At 40.7% G+C, this 27887-nt stretch overlaps 1 protein-coding gene and 1 pseudogene across 1 annotated transcript in view; one reads left to right on the top strand and one right to left on the bottom strand.

Annotated features, from left to right (window-relative positions):
- The window catches only part of ARR3 (arrestin 3), a 29341-nt gene continuing 1454 nt past the window's right edge, over nucleotides 1–27887 (top strand). Inside the window, exons 1-15 of the mRNA XM_077284953.1 lie at nucleotides 1–50; nucleotides 9372–9400; nucleotides 9676–9706; nucleotides 9814–9874; nucleotides 9962–10006; nucleotides 10639–10835; nucleotides 10958–11017; nucleotides 11484–11551; nucleotides 13278–13413; nucleotides 15552–15636; nucleotides 17870–17942; nucleotides 19403–19540; nucleotides 19726–19809; nucleotides 26036–26059; nucleotides 26248–26304. Of these exons, the coding sequence (XP_077141068.1) occupies nucleotides 9384–9400; nucleotides 9676–9706; nucleotides 9814–9874; nucleotides 9962–10006; nucleotides 10639–10835; nucleotides 10958–11017; nucleotides 11484–11551; nucleotides 13278–13413; nucleotides 15552–15636; nucleotides 17870–17942; nucleotides 19403–19540; nucleotides 19726–19809; nucleotides 26036–26059; nucleotides 26248–26304 (1076 nt within the window). The 5' untranslated portion in view covers nucleotides 1–50; nucleotides 9372–9383. The remainder of the gene's footprint in view (nucleotides 51–9371; nucleotides 9401–9675; nucleotides 9707–9813; nucleotides 9875–9961; nucleotides 10007–10638; nucleotides 10836–10957; nucleotides 11018–11483; nucleotides 11552–13277; nucleotides 13414–15551; nucleotides 15637–17869; nucleotides 17943–19402; nucleotides 19541–19725; nucleotides 19810–26035; nucleotides 26060–26247; nucleotides 26305–27887) is intronic.
- Nucleotides 21250–25671, bottom strand: LOC143808935 (C-Jun-amino-terminal kinase-interacting protein 4-like; annotated as a pseudogene).

Below are 27887 nucleotides of genomic sequence, written 5' to 3' on the forward strand. Positions count from 1 at the left end.
AACAGATAATATCCTGTAAGCTACATAACACACTACCAATCCAATTTCAGGTAAGGAGAGCATATTCTATAGCAATTTTCATTAAAAATGACCCATAAATGTCTACATAGCATTTACTTAAGGTCGGGGTTATCAGTTATAAGTTTGCATGCGTTCATTAGAATTGTTAAATAATTTCTACTCTGTAGATGATGCACTGGACTAAAGGAATAGATGTAAATATCCGTAAATAGGGAGTGAACAGTATTCATTATACACACTTTCTTATATGGTGGCTCCAAACCTTTTTATTTTCTGGACAACATATCAAAAATTATGGACTTCTGACATTTTTTGCAGACACAATGGATGCCATAAAGAATCATTAAATATTGTTACATGTCTCCATCTCAATATACAGATCTAATCACTTTAGCCACCTTTACTGTAAACGGTAAAATGATGATAGTAACATAATAATAATAAAAAAAAAAATCAAATTTTTTTATGGACACCGGAAAAAAATGCATAGAATTCAAGATTTTTTTTTTCACTTTTATTTTTTTTGTGGACACCGGAAAAAAAATACTTAGAATTCAAGATTTTTTTGTTATGGAACTTATGGACACTTGAGAACTCTGGGATGTAGAGAAGGGGCTATTTTCCATGAAAGCTTTCTCTTTGTCTGGAGATACACTTATTTGAGGGATGTCATCCATCTTTATTGATGCTGGTTGGACTTTTCCTTTCAGCTGTTCTGAGTATACTTTTCTTTTTCAATATATTTCATCCTTACTAAGTCCAATATATAGAGATTTTCAGTTGTGTAAGGGTATGTTTCCACCTTCAGGAAACGCAGCCTCCAGATGTTACAGCATAGTGGAGGGGATTTCATGAAATCCTGTCTCCACTACGCAATAAAAGAAGCATACATGGACATGTGGCGCGTCTTTTCAGAACGCAGCATGTCCTTACAGTGCTGAAACAACGCAGGAACAACGCAGGTGACCTGCCAGTGACATTTGGTGCAGATTTTACCTGCGTAAAATCCTGACCAAAGCCTGATGCAATCCTGAACGTGGACACATACCCTTAGTTGGTTAGTTGTGTTTTAAGTGAATAACTAAACTTGATAATAACATTTTTCATCCTTGCCATTTGTTAAATTCTTAAAAAGTTTAAACAAATCAATACTTTCCCATCCCACATTGAACTGTACAGCTTTCACTTATGTTAAGAGTCATAAATAATGGCTCCTAATGATCGCTTACCAGAATGGTGAGAATCACGTCAGTTTTTTTTTTAACCTTGAGAAAAGCAGCGGTCCCGTCTGAAGCTCCGAGACGCCTCATTTCCAGTTTAATTCTCTCCTTTCTGGTAAATACACATCTAGTAGGTATCTCCTCCAGCTACAGGGCAGCAGATACTCACTCTTAAAGAGGTGTTGTGCCTTCACACAACACTACGAGGTGAGCGCACCTGCCCCCTCAGTGGTGTTCTTTTTTGTCCCTCTCTAGTGTTCTTAATGATCTTAGGATTGTATTTTTTTATTTTTGTACCAAGATAATTACATTTTACCTATGCTCTCTAAAGTACTAGCCTATGTCACATTTACTTTAGATCTGGAACCTGAAAGAATACAAAAAAGCAGTGTATACAATACATACTCTGTGCTATACTGTACACTGTACATCCCTCGTAATGAGATAATAGGCTGTAAAGAAATTGAATTAGGAAAGTTTTATAGTATTCTTTAATCCTTCGAACAGTCTTTGAACAAATCCTTCCTGTTTATATCCTTGACAATTATTTTTAATGAAGTAGAAATCATGGCTACTTGTAGTCGTCTGATTCTGAGAGAATTGTAGTGTTACATGGGCCAGCCAATAATGACTAAAGAATAAGAAATGACGCAAGGAAGAAGTAAGAGTTGTAAAGATTTTGTCTACAGCAACTTCTCCTGTATTTATGTATGTTTTCTGTGAAGTGAATTTTTGTATCACATTTGGGATCTCAGTAACCTTTGTTAATAGAGCGTTTCCTGAATGAAATTGCGCATGTACTGTACTTGTTGGATAAATTCTATAACTTCTCTCTTTTAAGTCTATGGCTATGCAGTAACATTACACAATGGTTCTACAATAGAGGGAGATCACAATTGTTGCTTTGGTAGCGCCAGACATTGCAGTTTATGAGGATGTATTTTCCATAAATGAGAGCAATTTAGTGCTAAGGCTCCATGTCAATATACATGTGCTGACAGGGCATACAGATCTATATGCAGACAGACAGCAAAACATCATCAGAATTTCATGAAGCTGCTTGTAAATGAGTGTGGAACTCTACTGGTTTTGACCATATATTCCTAAACATCTGGTTGTTTGACTGCAAAATGTGTACTTTACAATTCTAGTTTGGTTCTTATATACATAACATGCTTCGATCCGTTGTTCAAAGTCTTAGTTTTCATCAGTTTTGTCACTATCTGTTTTTTTCAATTGTGAACAATGGTTGATATAATAAAAAACTAACGATAATATATTGCAAAGGGTGCGAGAGTGATTCCAGCTAAAAATCAGCAGGATCTTCTGAAAATCTATTTACGTGGGAGACTATCTGAAGGAGGCAAGGATTAAACATGCCGGACATTATAATTCGTGGACCTTTGCTGCCCTGAAGGGAAGTGATAAGTGTCAGTCAAGAGCTTATCCACCTACTGCACTACGGCTTATAGGGAATGCATGCTCATGGGGAAAATCATGGAACATAGTGGTTGGCAGAACACAAATTTGGCTGAAAAGTATGTACGTGTTGTTTTGGTTCCTATTTTATGCCTTGTTTTGATTATCATTTAGGCAATTCTATATCAATATTGTTAGGAAAATCAAGAAAAGTTATAGCAAATGTATTCCCAAGAGTTGTTCTCATGGAAGCGGCAAAAGAATGTTTGTAGATTTGTACAGATTTGTAGAGATAGAATGTGACTGCGGCCTTGGATTGATACAGAACATGGTTAGATAAGCAGGCACATTTGAGGGAGACAGTTCAAGACAGCGTCATCTCTTCACATTTCTTTTGTATGGTAACTAACATTCCAAGAAGTTAATGACGCAAATAGATATTAACCAATAAGAAATAGACAAGTATGTCTGAGTGACTCTATTGTGTTCCAAGAGTATAAAGAGGTGATGTAAAAAAAAGTTAGACGATGCTTATGACAAATGCCTTGCCTGCTGGCTGCAAGATAAGAACAAATAACTACCTTGATTGCAATGACATCGTGCCTGGGTGAATAAGTTTTTCTAACAGTGTATTCAGAGCATGAACATTTTACATTTGGACAGGCTTACGATGCGCCATGGATTTCTAAAGTTTTCATATTAACAAAAATGTAGTTTTGAAAGTAGAATTAGGCCCTAAGGTGTAAAACTACTTTTTGATCCATTTTTGATCCAGACACAGTATCTTGATCTGATGGACCCTGACAACATATTTCCAAATTCATCAAATATAGCATGTTCAACCGCTCACTCAAAATCTTCTTACACAAAAAACTAGTGACACACAGTCATTCACACCTACCATAATCACTCAAAAACAAGACCTACATAAAGCGCAGAATACATAAAATAAAGACTACATCGATGATTCATACTAGACTCAACTTTCTGCCACTTTTGCCACAAGTTCTGTACTTTGCTTATCATCCAAGATTGAGAAAGTTTTGGTAACGATATTTTGAAGCAGTGAAGTTTCCTTCATATCAACTTCTTGCACTTAAAAGTCCAAATTCCTAATCGTGTAATCCTCTCTCTGGTAAAGTAGAATTTGTTCTCTTTGAAGGTTGAGTGTAACACATCACTCATCCCATAATGAAGAAAAATATTTATTATTGAATTTTAATAATAATAACAATAGTAATAGAAATATGGACCTTGCAATATTTCTAAGAAGAATCCAATATGATTTTCCTGGGAATCACCAATGGATCTACAGTTTTTAAAACAGCCATTAGTCATTCAATTTTGTTTTACCTCGCCAATCATTTATGATGAACACTAATCCAAATATCTAAAATGCCTTTGTATGCAGCTATTGCAATGAAAAAGCAAATGTGAACATTTGATTCATGAATGCATCTTATTATTTTTTTGGGGTAAGCAAATCTAGAATGAGGCAAAGTTAAAGGGTTTTCCAGTCCTTTGAAACCAATGGCCTTTCTTAGAATGGGTCATCCAAATTAGATTGGTGGTAGTCCAAGTCTCTGCACACACGCTGATCTGATAATGCCATTTCATTTTCATTCTTTACATTTCATTTACATTTTTCAAAAATTTGATCAACAGGCTTAATGTTAGTCAGACCTCTCCAAAACCAATCGAAATTTTGATGGCCATTTCAAAGGATAATCCATCAATTTTGTAAAACCAAAAAGCCATGTGATGGAACGATTTTAGAAGTTTAGATAGATGTAAAACTTGGCACTCAGATAGGATATGATAAACAGAAGAAATGTATTCAAACAATCCAGTAGATCATGATAATATTAATGTTTCAGTTCTACAGTGAAAATAATACTGTAAGTATTTGATCCCTTGCTAATTTTGTAAGTTTGCCCACTGACAAAGACATGAACAGTCTATAATTTTAAGGGTAGGTTAATTTTAACATTGAGAGATAGAATATCAAAACTAAAATCCAGAAAATCACATTGTATAAATTATATAAATGTATTTGCATTTTGCACTGAGAAATAAGTATTTGATCCCTCTGGCAAACAAGACTTAATACTTGGTGGCAAAAACCTTGTTGGCAAGCACAGCAGTCAGACTTTTTTGTAGTTGATGATGAGGTTTGCGCACATGTCAGGAGGAATTTTGGTCCACTCCTCTTTGCAGATCATCTCTAAATCATTAAGATTTTGAGGCTGTCGCTTGGCAACTCGGAGCTTCAGCTACCTCCATAAGTTTTCTATGGGATTAAGGTCTGGAGACAGGCTAGGCCACTCCATGACCTTGATGTGCTTCTTTTTCAGCTGTAGGGACAGTGCGACTGGTTGTCATTGAAGGAAACATGAATGCGGCCAATTACAGAGATATCCTGGATGAAAACCTCTTCCAGAGTGCTCTGGACCTCAGACTTGGCGACTTCCAACAAGACAATGACTCTAAGCACACAGTTAAAATAACAAAGGTGTGGCTTCAGAACAACTCTGTGACCATTCTTGACTGGCCCAGCCGGAGCCCTGACCTAAACCCAATTGAGAATCTCTGGAGAGACCTGAAAATGGCTGTCCAGCAAAAAGCTCACAAGGGTGCTTCTACTCAATACTTGAGCAAAGGGTCTGAATACTTATGGCCATGTGATATTTCAGTTTTTCTTTTTTAGTAAATTTGCAAAAATTTCTACATTTCTGTTTATTTTTAGTCAAGATGGGGTGTAGAGTGTACATTAATGAGAAAAAAAATGAACTTTTTTGAATTTACCAAATGGCTGCAATGAAACAAAGAGTCAAAAATGTAAAGGGGTCTGAATACTTTTCGTACCCACTGTATAACTCATATGTAACACACAGGCACTTGGATGCAGTGACAGGGAGGCGCAGAGCAGGGGTTAACTGTTATTTAATTATTCGACAAAAATAAACTCCTCGAAGGAGATAACAGGGGAAAAGGGATGCAGGCTAAACAGTATAACGGCTAAACAGTATAACGGCTATGTAACTTAGCAGTCCTTTTGTCAGGTTCAACCTATCGTAGTTCCGCTGTCCATTGCTCTCTGGAGATCTGACAGGCAATGGAATATTGGCAGAGGCCGATTCAGCGTCTTCAGGCGTCCTTGCCCAACACACGGTCTCGCTTCTGGCAGCAGCGGGCAGTCACCGGTTTTGCCCACTGAGCCCCTAGTCCATCTAACTGTGGAGCAAACGAGTGAATCTCTCCGCAGGAGGATCCCACTTGGCGCGTGTGCCTCTGAGCAGCCGCCGTCACCTGGATGTTCTCACTACAATCCTCTGCTCGGTACGTGTCTCTCCTTGCACTAGCCACCGGTACCTGGACGTCGGCACTGATATACTCTGCCTGGCGCGCGTCTCTTTGCATGCCCGCGGATACTTGTGAGTCCTTACTGCGGCCATCCTGGATCTGTGCTCTGCGGCCTCTAACTTTGCTCGCTCCGACTACAGTCTGCACCTGCTTAGTGCTCTGGCGTGAAGACCCTCTCAGTTCCCACGCAACTCCTTCTAATCCACCCCTCCTGGCTACGCCCCCTTCACCCAGGTTACGGGCCCGCTCCGTCTGCAATCTCCTTCCCTCTAACAGCAGGAGGCTCGGCCACAGCAGTTCCTGACCCGACATTTCAGCATAATTTATAGCCCGGTCCTCTCTTCTACACATACATACCCTCCAGTCCCAGGTCATAATCTGGCGAATCCCTGCAGTGCACAGTGCGTGCTCTGGGGGGATTCATAATTCTTAAGACTCAGAGTAACTGCAGACTTATTTATATAGACCGGGCAACCCCTTTAATATTCTTTTCTCCTCTCATACTTCCTGGTAATCACATTGGCATAAAATATTTATTTTTATTAATACTGTTTGTCCAATGATATATACAACAACCTTTATTACATTTCACATACGGTAACTGTTATTACTGTGGCTGCAGTGTGGGGCACATCCTGTGACCAGCCTGTCTGACCATCCTCTGTGACCAGCCTCTGTGACCAGCCTCTTTGACCATCCTCTGTGACTATCCTCTGTGACCATCCTCTGTGACCAGCCTCTTTGACCATCCTCTGTGACCAGCCTGTTTGACCATCCTCTGTGACCATCCTCTGTGACCAGCCTCTGTGACCAGCCTCTTTGACCATCCTCTGTGACCATCCTCTGTGACCATCCTCTGTGACCAGCCTCTTTGACCATCCTCTGTGACCATCCTCTGTGACCAGCCTCTTTGACCATCCTCTGTGACCAGCCTCTGTGACCATCCTCTGTGACCAGTATCTGTGACCATCCTCTGTGACCAGCCTCTGTGACCAGCCTCTTTGACCATCCTCTGTGACCAGCCTCTGTGACCAGCCTCTTTGACCATCCTCTGTGACCAGCCTCTGTGACGATCCTCTGTGACCAGCCTCTTTGACAAGCCTCTGTGACCATCCTCTGTGACCAGCCTCTGTGACCAGCCTCTTTGACCATTCTCTGTGACCATCCTCTGTGACCATCCTCTGTGACCAGCCTCTGTGACCAGCCTCTTTGACCAGCCTCTGTGACCAGCCTCTTTGACCATCCTCTGTGACCATCCTCTGTGACCAGCCTCTGTGACCAGCCTCTTTGACCAGCCTCTGTGACCATCCTCTGTGACCATCCTCTGTGACCAGCTTCTTTGACCAGCCTCTGTGACCAGCCTCTTTGACCATCCTCTGTGACCATCCTCTGTGACCAGCCTCTGTGACCAGCCTCTCCATCTGTCACATTGCTACTGTGGATTCCATCATGCTGCTAAATTTGTGACAGTTTTTTTAACTTGGCAGTAAATTGTTACTTACTTTTAGTTTATTATTTCTGTTGATTTCTCTAGGGTGACTTGGTGAAGATCTAGTGCAGATTAATTATTTCTACAAGTGTCCTCCAGTGGCGTCTGGTTACACAAAATCAGTATAATATTGCCCTCTACTGTACAGTGTATTTCTCCTTTCTTTTGCAATCCCATAATATTGTAGTCACTGCCAGTGTTTGCTGTGACTTACAATCCGTATTCTGCTCTTTTTGTATCCTTATATTTAAGTCGTTACCGAGTTTTTTCTTTTGTTCACAAAAATCAATCTCCTAAATCTTGTAACATAGCAGACTTCTTTCATCTTGCCAGTCTATAGACTCAATATTCTGTCTGTATGAATATGTGACCCCTGTAGCCCTGAAGTTTGGGGCTTTGAAGTATGCACATGTTATGCTGGTTGTTCTGTTGATTTTAAAGATCAAGATTTTTTTTTTTTCATTTTGAAAGCTGGGACAATGGATTTTTGCTCATGCTATTATACAGTAATTTGGAGTGGGATCCCTGTATTGGGATTGGAATTGCCTGTCGTGAGATCTGTTATTGTCAGGGATTGCCTACAGCGGTCAAATGTCCATCCAGATGGCGCAGAAAATTAAGAGCCCAGTGCTCAGAAGTGTGAGTCCCGTGCTGGTATTGTAATTTATCGAATGTGACTGGTTTGTACGGGGGAACGATTACCATCCTTAAATTTGAGACTTTTTGATCCCCTTATATTTGCTGGTTGCCCCTTTACTAGTGTCTGGTTCATGTTGAAAACAGAGTTGCCACCGAACATTTATAGCATTCCTATTTCCAGGAAAATAAGTGTACTAACTTCCATTCAAGAGAATGGGGAGCCCCACATCAGCGTTGGCTTAGGCAGAGGTTGACGCTGATGTAGGGATAGCACTGAGGCACTGACATAGAGGAAGGTATATTAGGAGTTGTTGGCAAAAAATGCATCTTTCTGCATGTATGTAGACGGACGTAACGACTTGGAGTGCTTCAAAATAGGTCAGACTCTGCTCTGCAAGATGGGACAGATATTAAGACAGAGACTCCCAAGTACAGTAGAGATCAGCAATTTCTTTTTAACACATACACCCTATTTATTTCATGAAGAGCAAATCCTGGAAATTGATTACATATCTCAGAAATCCATGTCATATCCAAAGAATACTCCATAAAATTCCAAAAGATGTGGATACCCTGTTTGATTTTACAGTGCCTGTGAGTTGCTTATATGGAGAAGAGCACCAGGATGAACTATGGGAAAAAGGCAGGCCAAAGGAACAGTCATTTTCTGGAACATGTTTTGCTGGGAAACCTTGAGTCCTGGCATTCCTGTAGATGTTACTTTGACACGTACCACCAGATGTGGTATGACTTTCTGTTCTTTATGGTTGGGCAAAGTTTGTGCAGATGAAGACTCATGCCTGATTGTCATCTTCTAGAAGGCCACAGCACCATACGAACTTGCTTTTTTCACGGCAGTCACACCACATGCTCCCACGTGCCACCAGTTGTAACTCTGTATGTGACTTATGTTGACCCTGTGATGACAAACGGTTGTACTTTAGATCTGCTGCCTAGACCAGACCATTTGGAATAAGCCCGTCTATAAATCAGCAATCTTATTTATACACTTAAAATAGGTCATTATTAACCAAAATTTCCACTTTTGTTGACCAACAGTTAATCAGTTTTACGAGGCCAACATTTTATGATTAAATGATTTTTGGCTAGATATTTATACAGGATTTCAATTACCTGTATACAGGTGTATGGCCCTGGTGGTTGTAAATCATGCATTGTCCTCATTGTTTAAGTTCTTCTTCTTCATCTGTCTATCACAGGTCTGAATCAATATGGCAGACGGCTCAAAGTAAGTATATAATCATAGCGCCGTAGTTACACTGAATATTGTAGTTTTATCTTTAGTCAATTATTGACCCACCAGACGATGCAATGAATGAATCAATGAATACAGAATAAATTGAAATTTATGGAAGATTCTTCCGTATTCTTGATTTTATTAAATTTAACCCCTACCCATTTTAAAGACACTAAGTTTGCCTGTTCTAGTTTTAGAAGCAGACAATTCATTTATAGCTACATTTCCTTTTCACGTTTACTGAGAATTATTACATTTCTTTGCAGAGTTTTCAAGAAAACCAGCGCTGATGGAAAGGTAAGAATACAGTCTAAAATAAAGATAAAATCAGGTTTTCAATGTACACAAAAAATATAGGATAATAGCAAACAATAACCAAACTGACCGCTTCTCTCCTCTTCTAGTTGTCGATGTATCTTGCAAAGCGTGACTATGTGGATCATGTGGAGACTGTAGAGCCTGTAGGTCAGTCATTATACAATCCTAATGGGATTACTAAACATAGAATCTATAGAATGTCAATTAAACCTCACGATTTTCATCCTCTTGCAGATGGGGTAATTTTAATTGATCCCGAACTTCAAAAAGACAAGAAAGGTAAACTAAAGGTTCCAGCTGGTTTGTCCATGACACGATACCATTATTTACATTGTGTATAGTAAAACACATACTACAAGATTTAAGGTCACTTATGCAGTTATATCTTATGTGACAATACCGTTTAGTGATGAGCGAGTGTGCTCGTTACTCGGGTTTTCTGAGCATGCTCGGGTGGTCTCTGAGTATTTATGGCGTGCTCGGAGATTATGTTTGAGTCGCCGCAGCTGCATAATTTGTGGCTGCTAGACAGCCTGAAAACATGTGGGGATTCTCTAACAAACAGGCAACCCCCACATGTATTCAGGCTGTCTAGCAGCCACAAATCATGCAGCTGCGGCGACTCAAACATAATCCATAACCACCCGAGCATGCTCAGAAAACCCGAGTAACGAGCATACTCACTCATCACTAATGCCGTTTAATTTTCAGAGGAAAATGTTCCAACTTTTTCTCTAAATTTGCAGACCAGTGCCGTGAATGTAGTACCGGTCTCAGTCATATTGTTAAATATCAAAATGACTATGGCTGCATTTTTTTTCACAGATATGACATACCATGTTAGTTTGGCTGATAATTACCTTTCACTAACCATGACATATTTATAATTCCTCATTCTGTCATTTATTTAGTGTTTGTGGTACTGACCTGTGCTTTCCGCTATGGTCGGGATGACATGGAGCTCATTGGCTTGAGCTTCAGAAAGGACCTGTATGTATTGGCCTGCCAAGTGTACCCCCCACTACCAGAGAACAAGAAGCCACTAACACCATTACAGGAGAAACTGCATGCAAAGCTGGGGAACAATGCCTTTCCTTTCAGCTTTACTGTGAGTAACGTCACTAAATAAGATTATTTAGTTAAGTTACTTATGATTGTATTTACACATTTTATTTTACATTATTTTATTATTTATTTTACATTATTATATTTTTACTTTCTTGATTTTAGATGGCCAAGAACTTGCCATGTTCTGTGACACTGCAACCCGGACCTGAAGATTCTGGGAAAGTAAGCAGAGAATGCTCACATGTATCATTTATGGAAATGTTCTTCACTAATTTCTGATAACATCACTTGGGAATCATTGCATTTTTTTACTTTTCCATGTTTTCTTGCCATAGAGTTGCATTATATTACATTATGTAGCGCCTTTCTGTAATAAATATTACAATGTTTGTGCACATTTCCTTATAAATATAACAATATCTATATTTTAGAATGGTACACTTCTGGATAGGAAAACTGGGACAAGATTATTTATAACATATTGAGTCTGTATAGAGCAATGTCTTCCACAGATAGTGGAACGGATTTCCAGAGATTGGAAAAATAATCTGATATTCAGTTATTGTCAAACTATTAATTGATAATTATGTTGTAAAATTCTTACAGTGGTAGAGAAATGTAACATTTGCAAATCCTCTTGTGGTCCTTTTTCTCAGCATTTTTCCTGTTATCCTTTGTTGTCTTGCAGCCATGTGGAGTGGATTTTGAGGTGAGAGGTTTCTGTGGAGAAAATGCAGAGGAGAAAGCCGACAAAAAGTAAGAACTTTGGCGTAATGAGTTAATTTTACATAACCTAACGGGTTGTGTATCATCCTCCATCTTATGTATTCCTTTTGTGTGGGCACTCTTTCTTGATTGACACTTCAGGCCATCAGCATTGTTACATCTCAGAACGTGATTGGGGTAGTAAAGCAGAATAATTAGATCTGGACCGACAGCGCTACAGCTGGCTTGGATGAGAAATACTTTAGATGTGTTGCCCCTGGGCTGTTACCTACAACCAGGAGTTATTCTATATAAATTAATAGGACTGAAGAGAGGAGGCCATGATCAGGAGTTAGCAGGCATGCTCATATTGTGAACTCCTGAAGTCCTGAACGGCCTCAATGTAAACTTGCAGGTAGCAAGATGAGTGTTATACACAAGTGGTAGTAAACATGGGTTAAAAGGAACTAACTATGATAAAACTGCACAAACCCCACCCAGTTCCTGTATGGTCTAAAGTATCTGGTAAATCATGCCCTGCCGGCTTCAGCGCGACCTGGAAAACCCCTGAAGGTAAAACTAAAGATGACCACTCGGACCTGGCTCCCTGAAAGGCCAGAATGATCACAGTACAAACAAAAACGAGCAGGTGGTCCGAGTTCAGATCCCTTTTTTGGACCTCGGCAAGCACCAATTTTCACAGGTTTGCCCATGTCTTCCAAAGAGGAGGAAAAAGTAACTGGCACAGTTTCAAATGTGTCTGTATCCCTCAGACATCTGTCTAAACGGACAACAAGTGATATTGCCTCCTCCAGAGACATCGTGAAGGGCTGTAAACAATCATGTCTCTAATCTGGCTAGAAAGACCCTGGCAAAACTGACTGTGGAGAGCCGGGTCATTCCGGGATGTCTCCACTGCCAAACATCTAAATTAAGAGCAGAAATCCTCCACTTTACGATTACCCTGAACCAACCTGCGATTTATGAACTAAGAAACCGTGACCCTATCTGGATAGTCATAAATAAGTATAAGCGTAGAAAAACATTTACAGAAGAAAACATTGGAGAATCCTCAGGCAAAGAGAATGCCCAAGCCTAAGGATCTCCACGGGGCAAGGACATAACAATACCCACTAGCTGACTTTCTTCTCTGGAGGAAACAGTCTGGAGGCAAAAATACAGCTTCCATCATGAAGGAAAAATTGAAAACTTAGTTTGTTCTCTGTCGAAGCAATTCGGCAATTTTACCTTAGGTTCAGGAGGAAGGGCTGAACCCCAGCAATGGTGGAGAGTGTCAGTTGCTGTTGTTGTGTGGTAGCCACGACCTCCAAGGATAAGGACTGTAACTGCCTTGCCAAGGAGTCTATATGAGACCTTGTAGAAATATTATTATTGTCCATGTTTGGAATACCCAATCAAAGAATATCTGCCTAACACCCTTAACTATAGCCGCAATAGGTGGAAAGAAGTAAATCAGCACATACTGCATTTCTTTACTTACTTTTATAGCACCATTAATGCCTAAGCGCAGACGTCACAGACATTATTATCAATGAACCCATTGGGGCTCACAACCTAAATTCCCTATCAGTATGTCTTTGAAGTGTTGGAGGAGACTGCTATTTATTGATCACTTGTATCCTAGGTCGGGGAATAAAGAGGTTCATAGTGATGCTTTTATCATGGCGTAGGATGTCTATGGTGTATTAAGCTTGCTACTTGGAGTCCCGTTTAATCAATATCAATTTTAGTTTTAATCTCATTCTTTCACCACTAGGAATATAGTACGTCTTATTATTAGGAAAGTCCAGTATGCCTCAGACGCCAGAGGACCAGGCGCAAAAGCAGAAGTCACCCGTCAGTTCATGTTATCAGACAAACCACTGCAACTGGAGGCCTCATTAGATAAGGAGGTAACATCTCTCATTAATTTTATGACTTGTGCATATCTTCATATTTTAGCATTCATACATCAATATAGGAAATAAATTCATGCTTATCTCGGAAACAATAAAAAAAATCACAACATATTACTTTATTTGACAAATAAACAAAATGGCATGACTACGGCAAAATAGAAATATATTCAAAACTGTGAGTTGTTACATGGGAATATGTGAATTAATTATTAAAGAAATACTCCTATCAAAGTTTTTATCCTCTTAATATAATTGCAATCGTCATATTATACAGCACTGTGTACTCACAATTGCAAATTTTTCCCTTCTACCCAGAAAATTCTTCTGTTCTCTGCTCTATGTAGAAACAGGAAGTCATGTGTCCCTGAAAAAATCATTCCCCTCTTCAATTTCTGACACAGCTGCTCCCTCTTCTCTCTACCAGGGACATTTTTAGTGATGACTCATGCAGGGAAAATTGACCTCCTGTTTCTACATAGAGCTTAGAAGGATCCAGCTAGTCAGTTTTTATTCACGTGATGTTATAGATCTAATGTAAAAGAGAAGCATTATCTGGGTAGAAAGGCAAAATGAGCAAATGTAAGTTCACAGGGCTGTATAATATGATGACTGCAAAATATATTTAGAGGATAAAAACTTTGATGGGAGGAGGACTTCTTTAACGTACACTATACCTTATAGAAGCATGGAACACAGCAGGGTCAAAGTATATGTAAAATAATGAACCGTGGATGGACCCAGCAAAAGTGACAGACACATCACAGAAGAGGTCTCCCTGATCTATTTGGGCTTTTCCCCATACATGTACAAATGTAAAGGGATGAGAGGGCTGAAACGGCAAGAGATGGTAGTACTACTCATCTGTCTGTAGCCAATTCATCTGTACGTCCAGTCTGTCAGTATGACATTACTGATAATACAGAGCACTACGCAATTATCATACATGCGATGCATCCCTATAATTGAGTATTGTTGTATAGTGCTAGTAAATACAAGGAATTTTGCAATTTACTGCTTCTTAAAAATGTCATACTGGCCCACTATTTTTTACAATGTTACTTAAGCTCATTGGGAGTTTGTGGTTATTTATTTGTGCACAAGCTCTCTCAAGGTCCCACCACAGCATTTCAAATGGATTGATGTTTGGACTCTGACTGGACCATTGCAACTCCTTATTGTCTTTTCCAGCCATTCTGATGTACGGTAAATTTGCTGGTGTGCTTGGGATCATTGTCCTATTAAATGACCTTATTTCTTAAAAGCATTAGCTTTTGAGCAGATGGCCTTACATTTCATTTTAGAATACTTTGGTAAGCAGAGGAGTTCATGGTGCCTAAGTCCTCTACAAAACAAGTCCAAATCATTACTGTTCCACCACCATGCTTGACAGTTGGTATGATGCTTTTTTTGCTGATATGTTGTGTTTGGGGTTTGCTAAACATGGCACACAGCATTTTGGACAAACATTTCCATTTTGTTCTTGCTTGTATAAAGGACATTGTTCCAGAAATATTGTGGTTTCTTCATATGCAGCTTTGCACACTTTACCATGTTATTTTTAGAAAAAAAAAAGAGTCTCCTTCCTGGCTGGCAAAGCTGCCAAACAAGCCATTGCCATTCTTGTCCAGTCTTTTTTATTTGTAGTATCATGAACTTGAACATGCTAATTGAGGCCTGAGTTGTAGCTCTTGTTTTTTGTTTGCAATTTCTAAGAGTATCACACAATCTGACCTTAGGGAAAATTTGAAAAGACATCCACTCCTGGGAAGATTGCTATTGTGTTAACAAAGACAAAGACTAGATGATTTTTTTTTTATTGTGTCCTGATGTAAAATCGTAGAACGTAGGTTTTATCATGATAATCATTTATCAATGTATATTAAGATCCAAAGTGATAATCAGAGAGCACTAATTACGTAAACTTCTACACATGTATAACAGACCTCTGTAGCTATGTATTAATGATCATTTTCACATGAAAGAAATCATCATGGAAAATCAACTTTTTTTATCTGATCGATTGGTTAACTATAAAATACCAACAAAACGAACATGAAAACGCAAGTTTATCTCCTGGGCCAAAGACCCATTTAGTTTGCAATTATATTTATATCTCCTTTTTAACCTTGTAGATGTATTATCATGGTGACCCACTCAAAATCACTGTGAAAATCAACAATTCAACCAACAAAATTGTGAAAAAGATTAAGATCACAGGTATTTATAAAGTACAGTGTAAGTCAAACACAATTTTAAAGGACTGGTCTTTAAAAACAAACAAACAACTAATTGCCATTTGACGGGACCTGTTACGTGCAATATGTAGTTTGATCTGCCGGAGTGTTATGGAGAAAATGCATATATACTTTTGTCGGAAAAGATTCTTGTAAGGTATTGATAAAAATTCTTGCTCATGCCAGGCTTAAGATTACAGTGGGTTGTCTTATCAATGTGCTGAAAACGAGAATGGACAGCACCTCCAAAAATCATACAATGATCTTATGTCATGAGGTTCTTAGTATGAAGCCCACTGCCACGTCACGGCAAACCTCTCAGTGGGTCCCTATCGCCCTAATGCAGCGGAGTTGTGCGCCGACCATGCCACAGCAACAATTCACCGGCAGGGAGAATGGCCTGGTGCTTCACAGCTCCTGTGCTGCAAGACAGAGTCCCCATGACTCCAGATCGTGCCGCCCCACCAGCACAAAACCACAGCAACAATGGCCGCCACACAGCAGTTTTGGAGGTGCTGTCTATTCTTTTTTTCAGTCTTACCAAAGATTAAAAGCTATCTCTGCATGCACACCTATGAGAGTGAGACCAACCACTTGACTCCTAGGCTTAGCAGGAGAAAAAAATTAAAAAAGTTATACTAAATCTTTTCAAATAAAGCTATGTTTCAGTCTGCTGAACCCCTTTTTGTTTATAACACATTGCCCTGATATTGAAAGTTCTAAGTTCACTTTAAAGTGTTTGTCTGGTTTTTTAACATTTATGGCCTATCCTTAGCATAGGTCATCAATGTCTGATCGATGGGGGTGTGACACCCGCCATTCCCATCAATCAGCTGTTCCCGATGTCATCTGGAACTGCTCAGTAGCAGAGCTGCACAGCACAGATCTGTCAACTGGCCGCGACTGGGTACTGTACATCTGCCACATATTCAAATCAATAGGGGGCGGACGTGCAGCACCAGCTGTGCCGCTATTCCATCAAAGGAGCTATATAGCTCCTCAACTGAGCAGTTCCGACTGCCGCCAACACTGGGAACAGCTGATCGGCGGGGATGTACCCCATCGACCAATCATGATAACCTATCCTACGGATAAGCCATCAATGTTAAAGTCCTGGCAACCCCTTAACAAAGAGAGTGCATACACATAACATTATACTCTCACTGTCCATTTAGTTCCTAAGCCATTCTGTATGGACTGTATATTTTTTTAGATACATGCATAAACTTTAAGTATACGCTCACAGGATGCAATTGTGCTATATTTTTTCTGCCTTGATTTTTGCCATCAATTTGTGAAAATCATGGCAAAAGCGTGTGTGTGTGTTTACTCTGACTTGGTAAATTTTGGAAAAAATAAGCAACATGAATACATTCTGTGAGATGCCCTAAAATTGTTCTTCCCTATATCAAGATACGGTAAAGATGTGCTGTTCATGGGGGGAAGGGGGAATGCACTGTCATATCACCTGTTATTACCAGGATGGGAGGTAAGCATTGTATAGCATCCCTTGAAATAAATTATATTTAAAGATATAGTCCAAGACATGCATATCGATGACCTATCTGTAGGACAGGTCATCAGTGTGAAATTGGTGGGAGTCCAACACCTGTGACCCCTATAGATCAGCTGATATCGCCTCTGGCAGTGTAAAGAGGAGAACACCATAACTCCAGAGCAGATAGCAGTTATCTGAACACACAAATCTCTAAGGGTACTCAAACTTTTGCATTAATACATTTTCTTTTAGTAATTTTTAAAATGAAAAAAAAAAATAAAAAATGACTATATATATATATTTTGCCTAAAATACAAAGGGAATGTGTCATCTTTAACGTTAGGCCTGTTAGAGATCATTTCATCTTCAACTTACTTAACTGTTCACAATAAAAGAAAGTTTGACCAGGGGTGCCCAAAATTTTACAAGCCACTGTATAGGTAGATGTCCGTTGATTAGTTGAAGAATAAACAATTCTTGTCATGCTATCGCTCAATGGATTCTGTGACAGCTTCCTATGTAGAAAATAGAAGTGTATCAGTCCATTAATTCAGCATGCAATTTTCCAACCTTCATCATCATCAGCACTCCATAAACTATCCTTCTCCTTTCATTGATACATCTACATTCACCTGCCACTATTTCCACTCATCCAGAATTTTTGTATATTGTAAATGCAGTAAAGTTAATGAGCATTTGTTTTTTGCTATCTCTCTAGTGGAGCAGGAGACAGATGTGGTGTTGTATTCACTGGACAAGTACACAAAGATTGTTTTAAGTGACGAAATGAAGTGAGTACATAAAATACCTCCTCCTTCAGCTTAAATTACACTGGAAACACAATGAAGAACTGTTTGTAACCATTAAAAATTGTGGCTCAGCTTTCGGCTGTGCCCAAGATAATTACATTTAAGGGCTGCATTCACACTATGGGTGTCATGCAATCCTTGCACGTGTTGTGGCTGTCTAACAGTCACGAGACATGCAGGAGCCGGGACTCGAACACATTTTACAAGCACTCCAAAGTCACTCGGTTAGCACCTTATCCAAGAACGTTCACTCATCACTAATAATAATGGTTTGTGGCACTTGATAAAAAGTTCAAAATGGCCTCCAAATTCTCCAGATCTCAATTCGAGCATGCTTGTGAAGAATAGCTAAAAAACAATTCTGATTCATGGAGACACCTACATACAAGAGCTTTTATTATATTCCATTCTAAATCCGTAGGCATTAACCCCTTAACCCTGGAGCTTTTTTTTCGGTTTTGCGTTTTCGTTTTTTGTTCCCCTCCTTCCCAGAGCCATAACTTTTTTATTTTTCCGTCAATATTTTTTGCGGGACGAGATTCCATTGGTTTTACCATGTTGTGTACTAGAAAACAGGAAAAAAATTCCAAGTGCGGTGAAATTGCAAAAAAAGTGCAATCCCACACTTGTTATTTGTTTGGCTTTTTTGCTAGGTTCACTAAATGCCAAAACTGACCTGCCATTATGATTCTCCAGGTCATTACGAGTTCATAGACTCCAAACATGTCTAGGTTATTTTTTATGTAAGTTGTGAAAAAGAATTCCAAACTTTGCTAAAAAAAGAAAAAAAAATTGCGCCATTCTCCAATACCCGTAGAGTTTCCATTTTTTGGGATCTTGGGTTGGGTGAAGGCTTATTTTTTGCTCGCTGAGCTGACATTTTTAATGATACCATTTTTTGTGCAGATACATTCTTTTGATCGCCCGTTATTGCATTTTAATGCAATGTCGTGGCGACCAAAAAAACGTAATTCTGGCGTTTGGAATTTTTTCTCGCTACGCTGTTTAGCGATCAGGTTAATCCTTTTTTTATTGATAGATTGGGCGATTCTGAACGCGGCGATACCAAATATGTGTATGTTTGATTTTTTTATTGGTTTATTTTGAATAGGGCGAAAGGGGGGTGATTTAAACTTTTATATTTTTTTTATTTTTTTCATATTTTTTAAAACTTTTTTTTCTACTTTTGCCATGCTTCAATAGCCTCCATGGGCTATTGAAGCATGGCAAATTGTGCTGATGGCATGGCCATATTGTGCTGATATTAATGCTAACACTCTTTGTGACTGCAGACTTATGAATCCCCCCAGCACACGCACTGTCCGATTTTATACACAATGGGACTGAATGAAAAACCAGAATTCAATACCATTGCCCATATAGTGTATAATCTTTCTATTTTTTAAATATGACAAGAATTTTTTCCTACTTTTTCTCTCTAGTGATACTGTAGCAGCAAATTCAACATTCTCACAAACATATTCAGTGACTCCGTTACTGGCCGATAACCGAGAGAAGCGTGGCCTGGCACTGGATGGCAAGCTAAAGCATGGAGACACTAACTTGGCATCATCAACAATGTAAATTTGCAATTAAATACCTGTGATATCCATTTTTTGTTTATTGATGTCTAATTTAATACAGATTAAGTGCATTTTCTACTTTGTAACTTTCTTATTCATAATAATTACTGTGAACATAGTCATCTCACTTTAAAAAATGTAAGTAAATTATATTTTGCTATTTGTTTTTTGTTTTCTCACAGTATGCGCCCTGGAATGGACAGAGAGGTGATGGGCATGCTTGTATCTTACAAAGTCAAAGTCAATTTGATGGCAGCCAGAGGCGGGTATGTGACCTAATAAAAATACAGAGGTCCCTTTAAAGAAAGGAGAGAAGGAGGGAGACTCTATATATTCTCTCTTCACTATTGCTTGTCAATTAATTAATTGAAATAAACAGCCCCCTTAGTCTGGCCATGCACATGGGGTTAAAAGTGTTGTCTTGTCCATTAAGCATTCTTTTTCACTCTGTGTGACTGCAAACTGCCAAATCATGACAGTGTGCAAGGAACACACTATCACAGTTCCCCTGTATGCCCTAAGCTAGTAAACGTTCACACACATGTCTGTACATGTGATTTGCAAACTTGCTTCCTCTGGTTTATATTGAAACCAGAAGTTTACATACACTATATATAAAGACACATATGCATGTTTTTCTCAATATCTGACATGAAATCAGAATAAACCTTTCCCGTTTTGGTCAATTATGATTACCATAATTATTAATAGCTTCATTAGCTTCAGTGATATGAACCTAAGAAAATACTCCAGCACATTAAGTGCTGAGAGGGGTTAATCAGCCATGTTAAGGGCTAGGTTTAGTGAACAGCTGAAGAGTGGGTGGGAGGCTGTTCACCATATCTCCACCACAGGGTGGAGTCCAGAGGATAAACACACAGCCGTTTGGCTCATTCTTTGTTGGGTGTGCATGGAGGTGGGAGCTCCAGAGCTGTATGTGAGGATAAGAAAAGTTGGACCATTTTTTTATGTTTGCTTTCTGTGTGGGCAAATCCCCGCAGCAACACACACTGTGCCATTTGTTTTGTTTTGTTTTCCTGTTAGGTCAGAAAGGCAGTGTTTATGTTGCTAACCCTGCCCTGGTTTATGCTGTACTTCAATAAACCAGTGAAGAATTTAAAAAGAAAGCATTCTTGTGTCTATGAGCAGCCGAGTGAGCCGATCTACCACAGTCGGTGGAGAATACGGGCAGTGCAGATAATTGTGCTTAATTCCAGTTCTTGTAAAGGTTGGACAGTTTTGTGATAGAGACAGGAAGAATACACTCCATCGCTGCAGCTATGTGCCTTACACGACTTTCAGGTCGAGGTGTTGCTTCAGGCCATATTTTGATTTTGTCATTTTTTTGGATCCACAACATTTATTCTATTTCTATAACCACACCACACATCCACTGCTGAACAGCGGATTGATTGCTGTGGCCCCCCCTAAGTCAACAATTTTTGGGCTGTCCAGATTCCAGTTCCTAGTAGTAGTCCTTTTAAAAATAGCAAGTGTCCCATCAGCCAGAATAGTAACTACACAGTCATTGTTATGCGTAATACTGTGCATTGCATCTTTAAGTTGAATTATCTGAAGGCAAGTCCACCATTCAGACACAGCCGAATGAATTAGCAAACTTCCTTCCTGATAGTGGCAACTCTGTTCACATCTTTGAATTGTGTAGAGGAAGAATAGAGGAAGAGGGAGAATAATGCAAAGTTGGATTAGTAAGGAGCGTTCCTGAGCTCACTTTCTGCTAGATAATCACCCATGTTCTTTAAAAAAGGCAAAATACTCCAGCCATGAACCTGTGCTCACCCATGCTCCTTCCAGATGGATGTGAGAACGAATGTGCTGCTAATGCTCATATTTCTTTCATTGTAACAACAAAGCGTCAACATCATCTGAGGTATTAGGTATATAAAAATTCATAGACTGATTTAGTATAACACTGTTTCCACCAGCAGAAAACATAGCAGCAGAAAACTGGGATTGGTTAAAGGGAACCTGTCACCCACCTCAGGCGTTTGTAACTAAAAGAGCCACCTTGTGCAGCACTAATGCTGCATTTGCAGCGCCCCAGAGTCCTGGTCGTTGCAGTACTGTGGCTCCGCCGCTAAGGGGGGCTATGGTACGTCTGATGGCACTGAAGGAGTTCATCTGACCAGGTATCACATACACCAATACATTTCACAGTCGGGCCTCCAGGGGGAGCTAAGGGTGCTATTTATTAGGCCACTCCTCACCGTGCGGGTAAACTGGGGGTCAGGCAGGAAGTTAGACAGAAAGCTGACTGGGTTGGAACCAGGCAACACCTTGTGGCAGAGGGTGTTGTGGGGAAGATTCGGTAGGGTCCCTGTCAGGTTTGGGACCCTGACAGAGGCCTGGCAACAGGAAAGAACGTCACGGGACCGTGCCTGCTCAGCATAGCGGCGGTGCCCTAAGAAAGGATCAGAAGCGAGATATATTGTGCTGAGTGAGAAACGAGATCAAAGCAAGAAGGAGATTACCAGTAGGAGTCGTGCTGTAAGATCGAGGCAACATCCTACTGAGGCGCACAACCGGCGGCCGGAGCGCCGAGGAAGTATTCATATATCTAGCTCCAGGCAATACTTCAAACCAACGGCAGGACAGTCAGTCACAGGCGGGCTGTCTCACCTAAATCACCTATGCAGACTTGGGGGGCAACCTGTGGAGAGGGGCGACTCTAGGGTCCGGGAAGAGCTCCGAGCCTACCCATCATACGGGTGCGTCCCAACCATAACACCGGGAGGGACGGAGGATTAGCAGAACATCATCTAATCGAGTTGTTGTGAGGGAACACGAGAAACAGACACAACAGTTGTGGGGACTATCCCATAAGCACAGCAGGGGAGGACCACAACACATAGCGCAAGCAGGCAGGCACAGATTTCCACCTGCAAAGGGAACTCTGGAGGTGCCATCGGAGCGGCCGGACTTGCGCAGCCTGGTGAACCGTATTCCGGACTGAGGACCCAGAGACCTTCAGTAAAGAGGTAAAGAGACTGCAACCTGGTGTCCTCGTTATTTACTACACCGCACCACCACCACCATCCACATCTATCATTCACTGTACGCCCCTCAGCAGGGTCACGGACCGGGCCTAGCCACCGTGACAACCCCAGAGCAGAGACTCAGAGGCCCGGTACCGGGTACCCCTCGGCCCTGCGGCAGTGGGGGCGCTACACATTCTGACAAGGTTATTGTCTCTTAGTTATTGGTGCTGTAACTGCAGAAATAATCCATTTTGTAATTTGTCCCAAATACCTTTCATCAGTCCTGGAGGCAGGTCTTTCCCCCCCTGCTGCAGACGCCACACAGCCGTCACTCATGTCTTCTTGGCGCCGGGCGCTGCCTCCTCAGTGCTGTTTTCAAATTAGCCGGCGCCTGCGCTCTTTTCTCATGCCTTGGGCAGGCGCAGTGAGCGCTGCTCGTCCTCTGTCCTCATTTGCAGTCTAGCTGACTGCGCCTGTGCGGCCGCCCTGCCTGAGATCCCGCCCCACAGTGTCTTCTGATTTATTCACACTGCAGGGCTGGGATTCACAGGCAGGGCGTCCGCACAGGCACAGTCAGCTGGACTGCATGAGGACAGAGGACGGGCAGCGCTCACTGCGCCTGCCCAAGGCATGACAAAAGAGCGCAGGCGCCGGCTGATTTGAAAACAGCGCTGAGGAGGCGGTGCCCAGCGCCAAGAGGACTTGAGTGACAGCAGTGCGGCGTCTGCAGCAGGGGGGAAAGACCTGCCTTCAGGACTGATGAAAGGTATTTGGGACAAATTACAAAATGGATTATTTCTGCAGTTACAGCACCAATAACTAAAAGAGCCACCTTGTCAGAATGCAGCATTAGTGCTGCACAAGGTGGCTCTTTTAGTTACAAACACCTGGGGGGGTGACAGGTTCCCTTTAAGTCCTATTGATGGTGTTGAAGGTGGTTTTACTGCTTTCCCTTGTGGTCCAGTAGAAGAACTAAATAATCTGTTAAATACCTTTCAAAAGGAAGATTTTGTTTCATTTGTACATCTTGCACTTCTTTGGAGGCCCTTAACATTTCTGTTCTGCGAATTGCATCTTGAAGGCCCATAAGTTTCTCTTTATACTGATTTCTTTCCATCAGTACACATGCCATCTCAGCTGTGGTGAATCGTTTTCTCTGTGCAGCAGGTATATCCACCTCACAATACTCTCTGCATAACTTTCTTGCTTCATCCAGTTCAATGCGAGTCATCTGCAGATCCTGATCAGTTTCTCTTAACTTTAATTTACAACAAGACAGGTTTTGCTTTACAGTTTCAATCTCGCTTTTAAGAGAATCTTGCCCTGCCATCAGCTCCTCCACTCTTGCAATGAGACTTTTTCTGGCCATATCAACTTCATTCTGTGCATCTCTCAGCCCCATACATGTCAGGAAAAAGTGAATCATTGTTTTGGTCAGGTGCAGTTTCTTCTGGATCAGAAATATCTTTTGGTGTACTTGCTTCAGAAGCTTCACAATGTAACTTCAGTTCTGGAGTAGAATTAATTATATCATCAACGACCGATGGAACTTCCGGAAGGGTATAATCTTCAGCTTATGGCTGCAGCTCATGTCTTAGTTCATTGGTGACTGTGATCACAGCTATGCACTCTACAGTTGGAACCTCCACCATCCCCCGGCCTACCACCTTTCTATGCAGCAGTCCATCTGTTTGGTGGACATAGGACAACGGACGCCTATATGCCCAAGAATGTGACATCTACAACAAATTAAGTCCTTTCCAGCTGCCCTTGGCAACCCCTCAGTGACCCCTTGGGACCTTGGACTCCCTCCAGTTGTGGCTCTATTACCCTTCTTTTTAGAGTCAAGCTCCTTCCGGGTATCCCAGAATGGGGATGCAACACTGCCTGATTTCCTTAAGGACTTCTTGACCACCTGGTAACTTTCCACTAGGCCAACCAGGTTGTCTGCAATCTAGGAGGGCTCCCTGTGCAACTCAGGAATGCCTCGACCTAGGAAGGGAGTGGATGAATCTGTTCATAACAACAACCCTACTGTGAGAAAAAGTATGCCATAGTAGAAAAATACTTGGACATCAAATGGTCAATTTACACCATGAGGTACTACCGTCAGAAGTTCATGCCAGTGTAATATCATGCGCCCCTGAAATAGATGAGGGAAAGAAAGGGGAAGAATGCCCAGGTGACTAGATGGTTTCTAGGGATCCAGAACTTCAACTTTCGTGTGGAGCACAGTGGAAAACTGCATAGTAACGCAGATGCTGTGTCTAAACTTCCCTGTCTGGTGACTGAAGCTGCCAAAAACCCCGGCTTTGGGCAGATGGGGGGGATATGTGACAAAAGTCACTGGCAAAGTACTGGAGAACAGATGTGTGTCACTGAGGTTATAAGTTTCAGTGATATGAACCTAGGAAAATGCTCCAGCGCACTAAGTACTGAGAAGGATTAATCAGCCATGTTTAGGGCTAGGTATAGTAAACAGCTGAAGAGTGGATGAGAGGCCATTCACCATGTTTCCACCCCAAGGAGTTCAGAAGATAAATATACAGCCTTCTGGCTCATTCAGTGTTGGGTATACCTGGAGATGGAGGATACAGAGCTGTGTTTGAAGATAAGGAAAGTTGAACCTTTTTTTGTTTCCTGGGCAGGTAGATCCCTGCAGCAACAAGGACTGTGCCATTTGTTTTTTGTTTAGTTTTCTAGTTGGGCCAGAAAGGCCATGTTTATGATGCTAACCCTGCCCTGGTTTAAGCTGTACCTCAATAAACCAGTGGAAAATTTAAAGAGACAGTGTTTCTATGTCTACCTCTATGAGCAGCTGAATGAGCAGATCTACCATAATGTATATGTATATATATATATGCAATCACATGACCACCCACCGGCACAGGGCATACAGGGGAAAGGCAACAGTGTGTCACATAGAATGACTGCAGACTTTGCTTCTAATAACACCAACCAGCCTATTGACTACACCTCTGTCTCGTCCCTCTGTGCCGTGTACCCGCAACTCTGACCTTCCGGTCAGCTGCTGCAGAACCGGGGATTGCCTTGGAATGGTACCTGGTAACTACCAGCGGCTAAGCATATCCTCAGCATCAGAGGCTCTAGCGAATACTCGGCAGTCATTTAGCTAAATCCCTCTAAGGGTATGTGTCCACGTTCAGGATTGCATCAGGATTTGGTCAGGATTTTTCATCAGTATTTGTAGCCAAAACCAGGAGTGGGTGATAAATACAGAAGTGGTGCAGATGTTTCTATTATACTTTTCCGCTAATTGTTCCACTCCTGGTTTTGGCCACAAATACTGATGAAAAATCCTGACCAAATCCTGATGCAATCCTGAACGTGGACACATACCCTAAGGTAAACCCGACTGGTGGTGCAGTGGGTCCACACCAACCAGCATTGCAAAATGGATTTACAATCACCAGAAAAAAACAATGTTACTGTTATGTTTAGTCATTAATATTTTTTTCTCATTCATTTGCAGCATTCTAGGAGACCTTATCTCAAGGTAAATGTACAATTATTTACATATTAAATATATGTTATTACATTTTACTACAACCATATGAAAGGAGGCTTTGAGAAAAATATTTGGAAACTATAATTTTTGCAGTGTTTGTATCAAACAAAAACTTTCCTCTATAAGGACCTGCATATATAAAAATTCTAACTAATTCTGTATCTGTTATCCTCCAGTGATGTTTTTGTGGAACTGCCTTTTAATCTGATGCATCCAAAGCCATCTGATGGTGAGTCTAGATATATGGCATGAAAAAATTAATATGGAAGTTTATTGAGGACATTATTGACATAAGTCACATATAGAGATGGTGTGAATCGATTCACATGTCCCAATCCATCTGCCACAACAGTATTCTATGGCCATTGCACGGGAGCCGGAGTACTGCCTTTTAACTGATGGCATCTGCAGCTCTTCTTTTGGTTAGCCGACTTGGTGCAACATCACATGTGTCACTGCAACATGATGTCTCACTGAGCCGGCTGATCGTAAGAAAACCAGCTGTTGCCATCAGATAAGATGCCCCCATGCTACCAGCTAAGGTACTCCTGCTCCCATGTAATGACCACCCACCAAGGTTGTGGCCGATAGAATGGTATGTGAATCGATTCACACCAACTCTAGTTATATATTAATTCAGTATACCCTTGTTCTGAACCTAATAGTATGTATATATGTTACATACATAGTTACAAATGTTGAAAAAAGACTTAGGACCACCAAGTACAACCTTTCCTCACCAATTGTACATCGAAATTCTCCACTTTTGTTGCCCTTTATCTCTACGGTCAGATTTATTAACCACAAGCTTAAAACAGAAATTAATACATTTCTAGAGTTTCTAGTAAAAATTGTAAAAGTAAAATGAATATAGAATGTTTATCAGAATACAATTAGACAAAAGAAGATATGTTGGAAATGTTCTTTAGAAATACAGTATATACATCACAACCAAAAGAGAGCTACACCTGCTTTAAATTGGCTATTTGACTTTATTAAAAAATGTACTAAAGGCAATTAATGTAGTAAAAGAAATAAATGATGCAAACTCTAAAGGTTAAAACCCTATTGCTCCAGCACACGCTGCTCTGGTACGCTGTCAAGACCGGAAGTGACGTCATCAGTGACAGAACATCGAACAGTCTGCAACCTAAGAGAGGTAGCAGCACAGCAGATACATAGTTAATACTGGGGAAGAGACTACATTTTTGACATTTCCCTTTCCTTTGACATTTCCTTTATACAAGAATGAGCCAGACAGTTCTGCCATCAAGATTTCTCCAAAGGACTATACCTTATTCAGAGCGTGATGTTGGCAAGAGCTCCTGAATTCACCACGCATCAAGCTTATTCTTTACATCATATTCAGAATTCCCTTTAACCAATAAAAAGATAACTAGTTTGGCTAACTTATGATCTGTATGACTTCAGAAGAGATACATGAAAAGAGTTAGCTATACAAAATTAAATAACATAAAAGAGTGTATGCAAAAGGGAACTCTAATACATCATTTGAGATGCCAAGTTCTGGGCTAGACTGGATCATAGGATCCATATACAGTATATTTACTAGCTGTTGGCCGAACGCTACTACTGCAAACTACCCATACGTACACATGCTTTGTTCAGCTGTTTTAATTGGCGAGAGGATAGTAAGTCAATGTTCAGACTACTTCTGTGGTGGCTTATCATCCCGAGAACAAAAGGATCTGGAGTTACAGTTCAAAAGGATGGATCCTTCATCTCCCCAACAACATATGTTGAGGGGGAGCCAGGAATTCCCCATACATCTTACGTCAGCTTAGGCCCTATATAT

The sequence above is a fragment of the Ranitomeya variabilis genome, chromosome 2 (genome assembly GCF_051348905.1).
Source record: "Ranitomeya variabilis isolate aRanVar5 chromosome 2, aRanVar5.hap1, whole genome shotgun sequence".
NCBI classification, from domain to species: Eukaryota; Metazoa; Chordata; class Amphibia; order Anura; family Dendrobatidae; genus Ranitomeya; species Ranitomeya variabilis.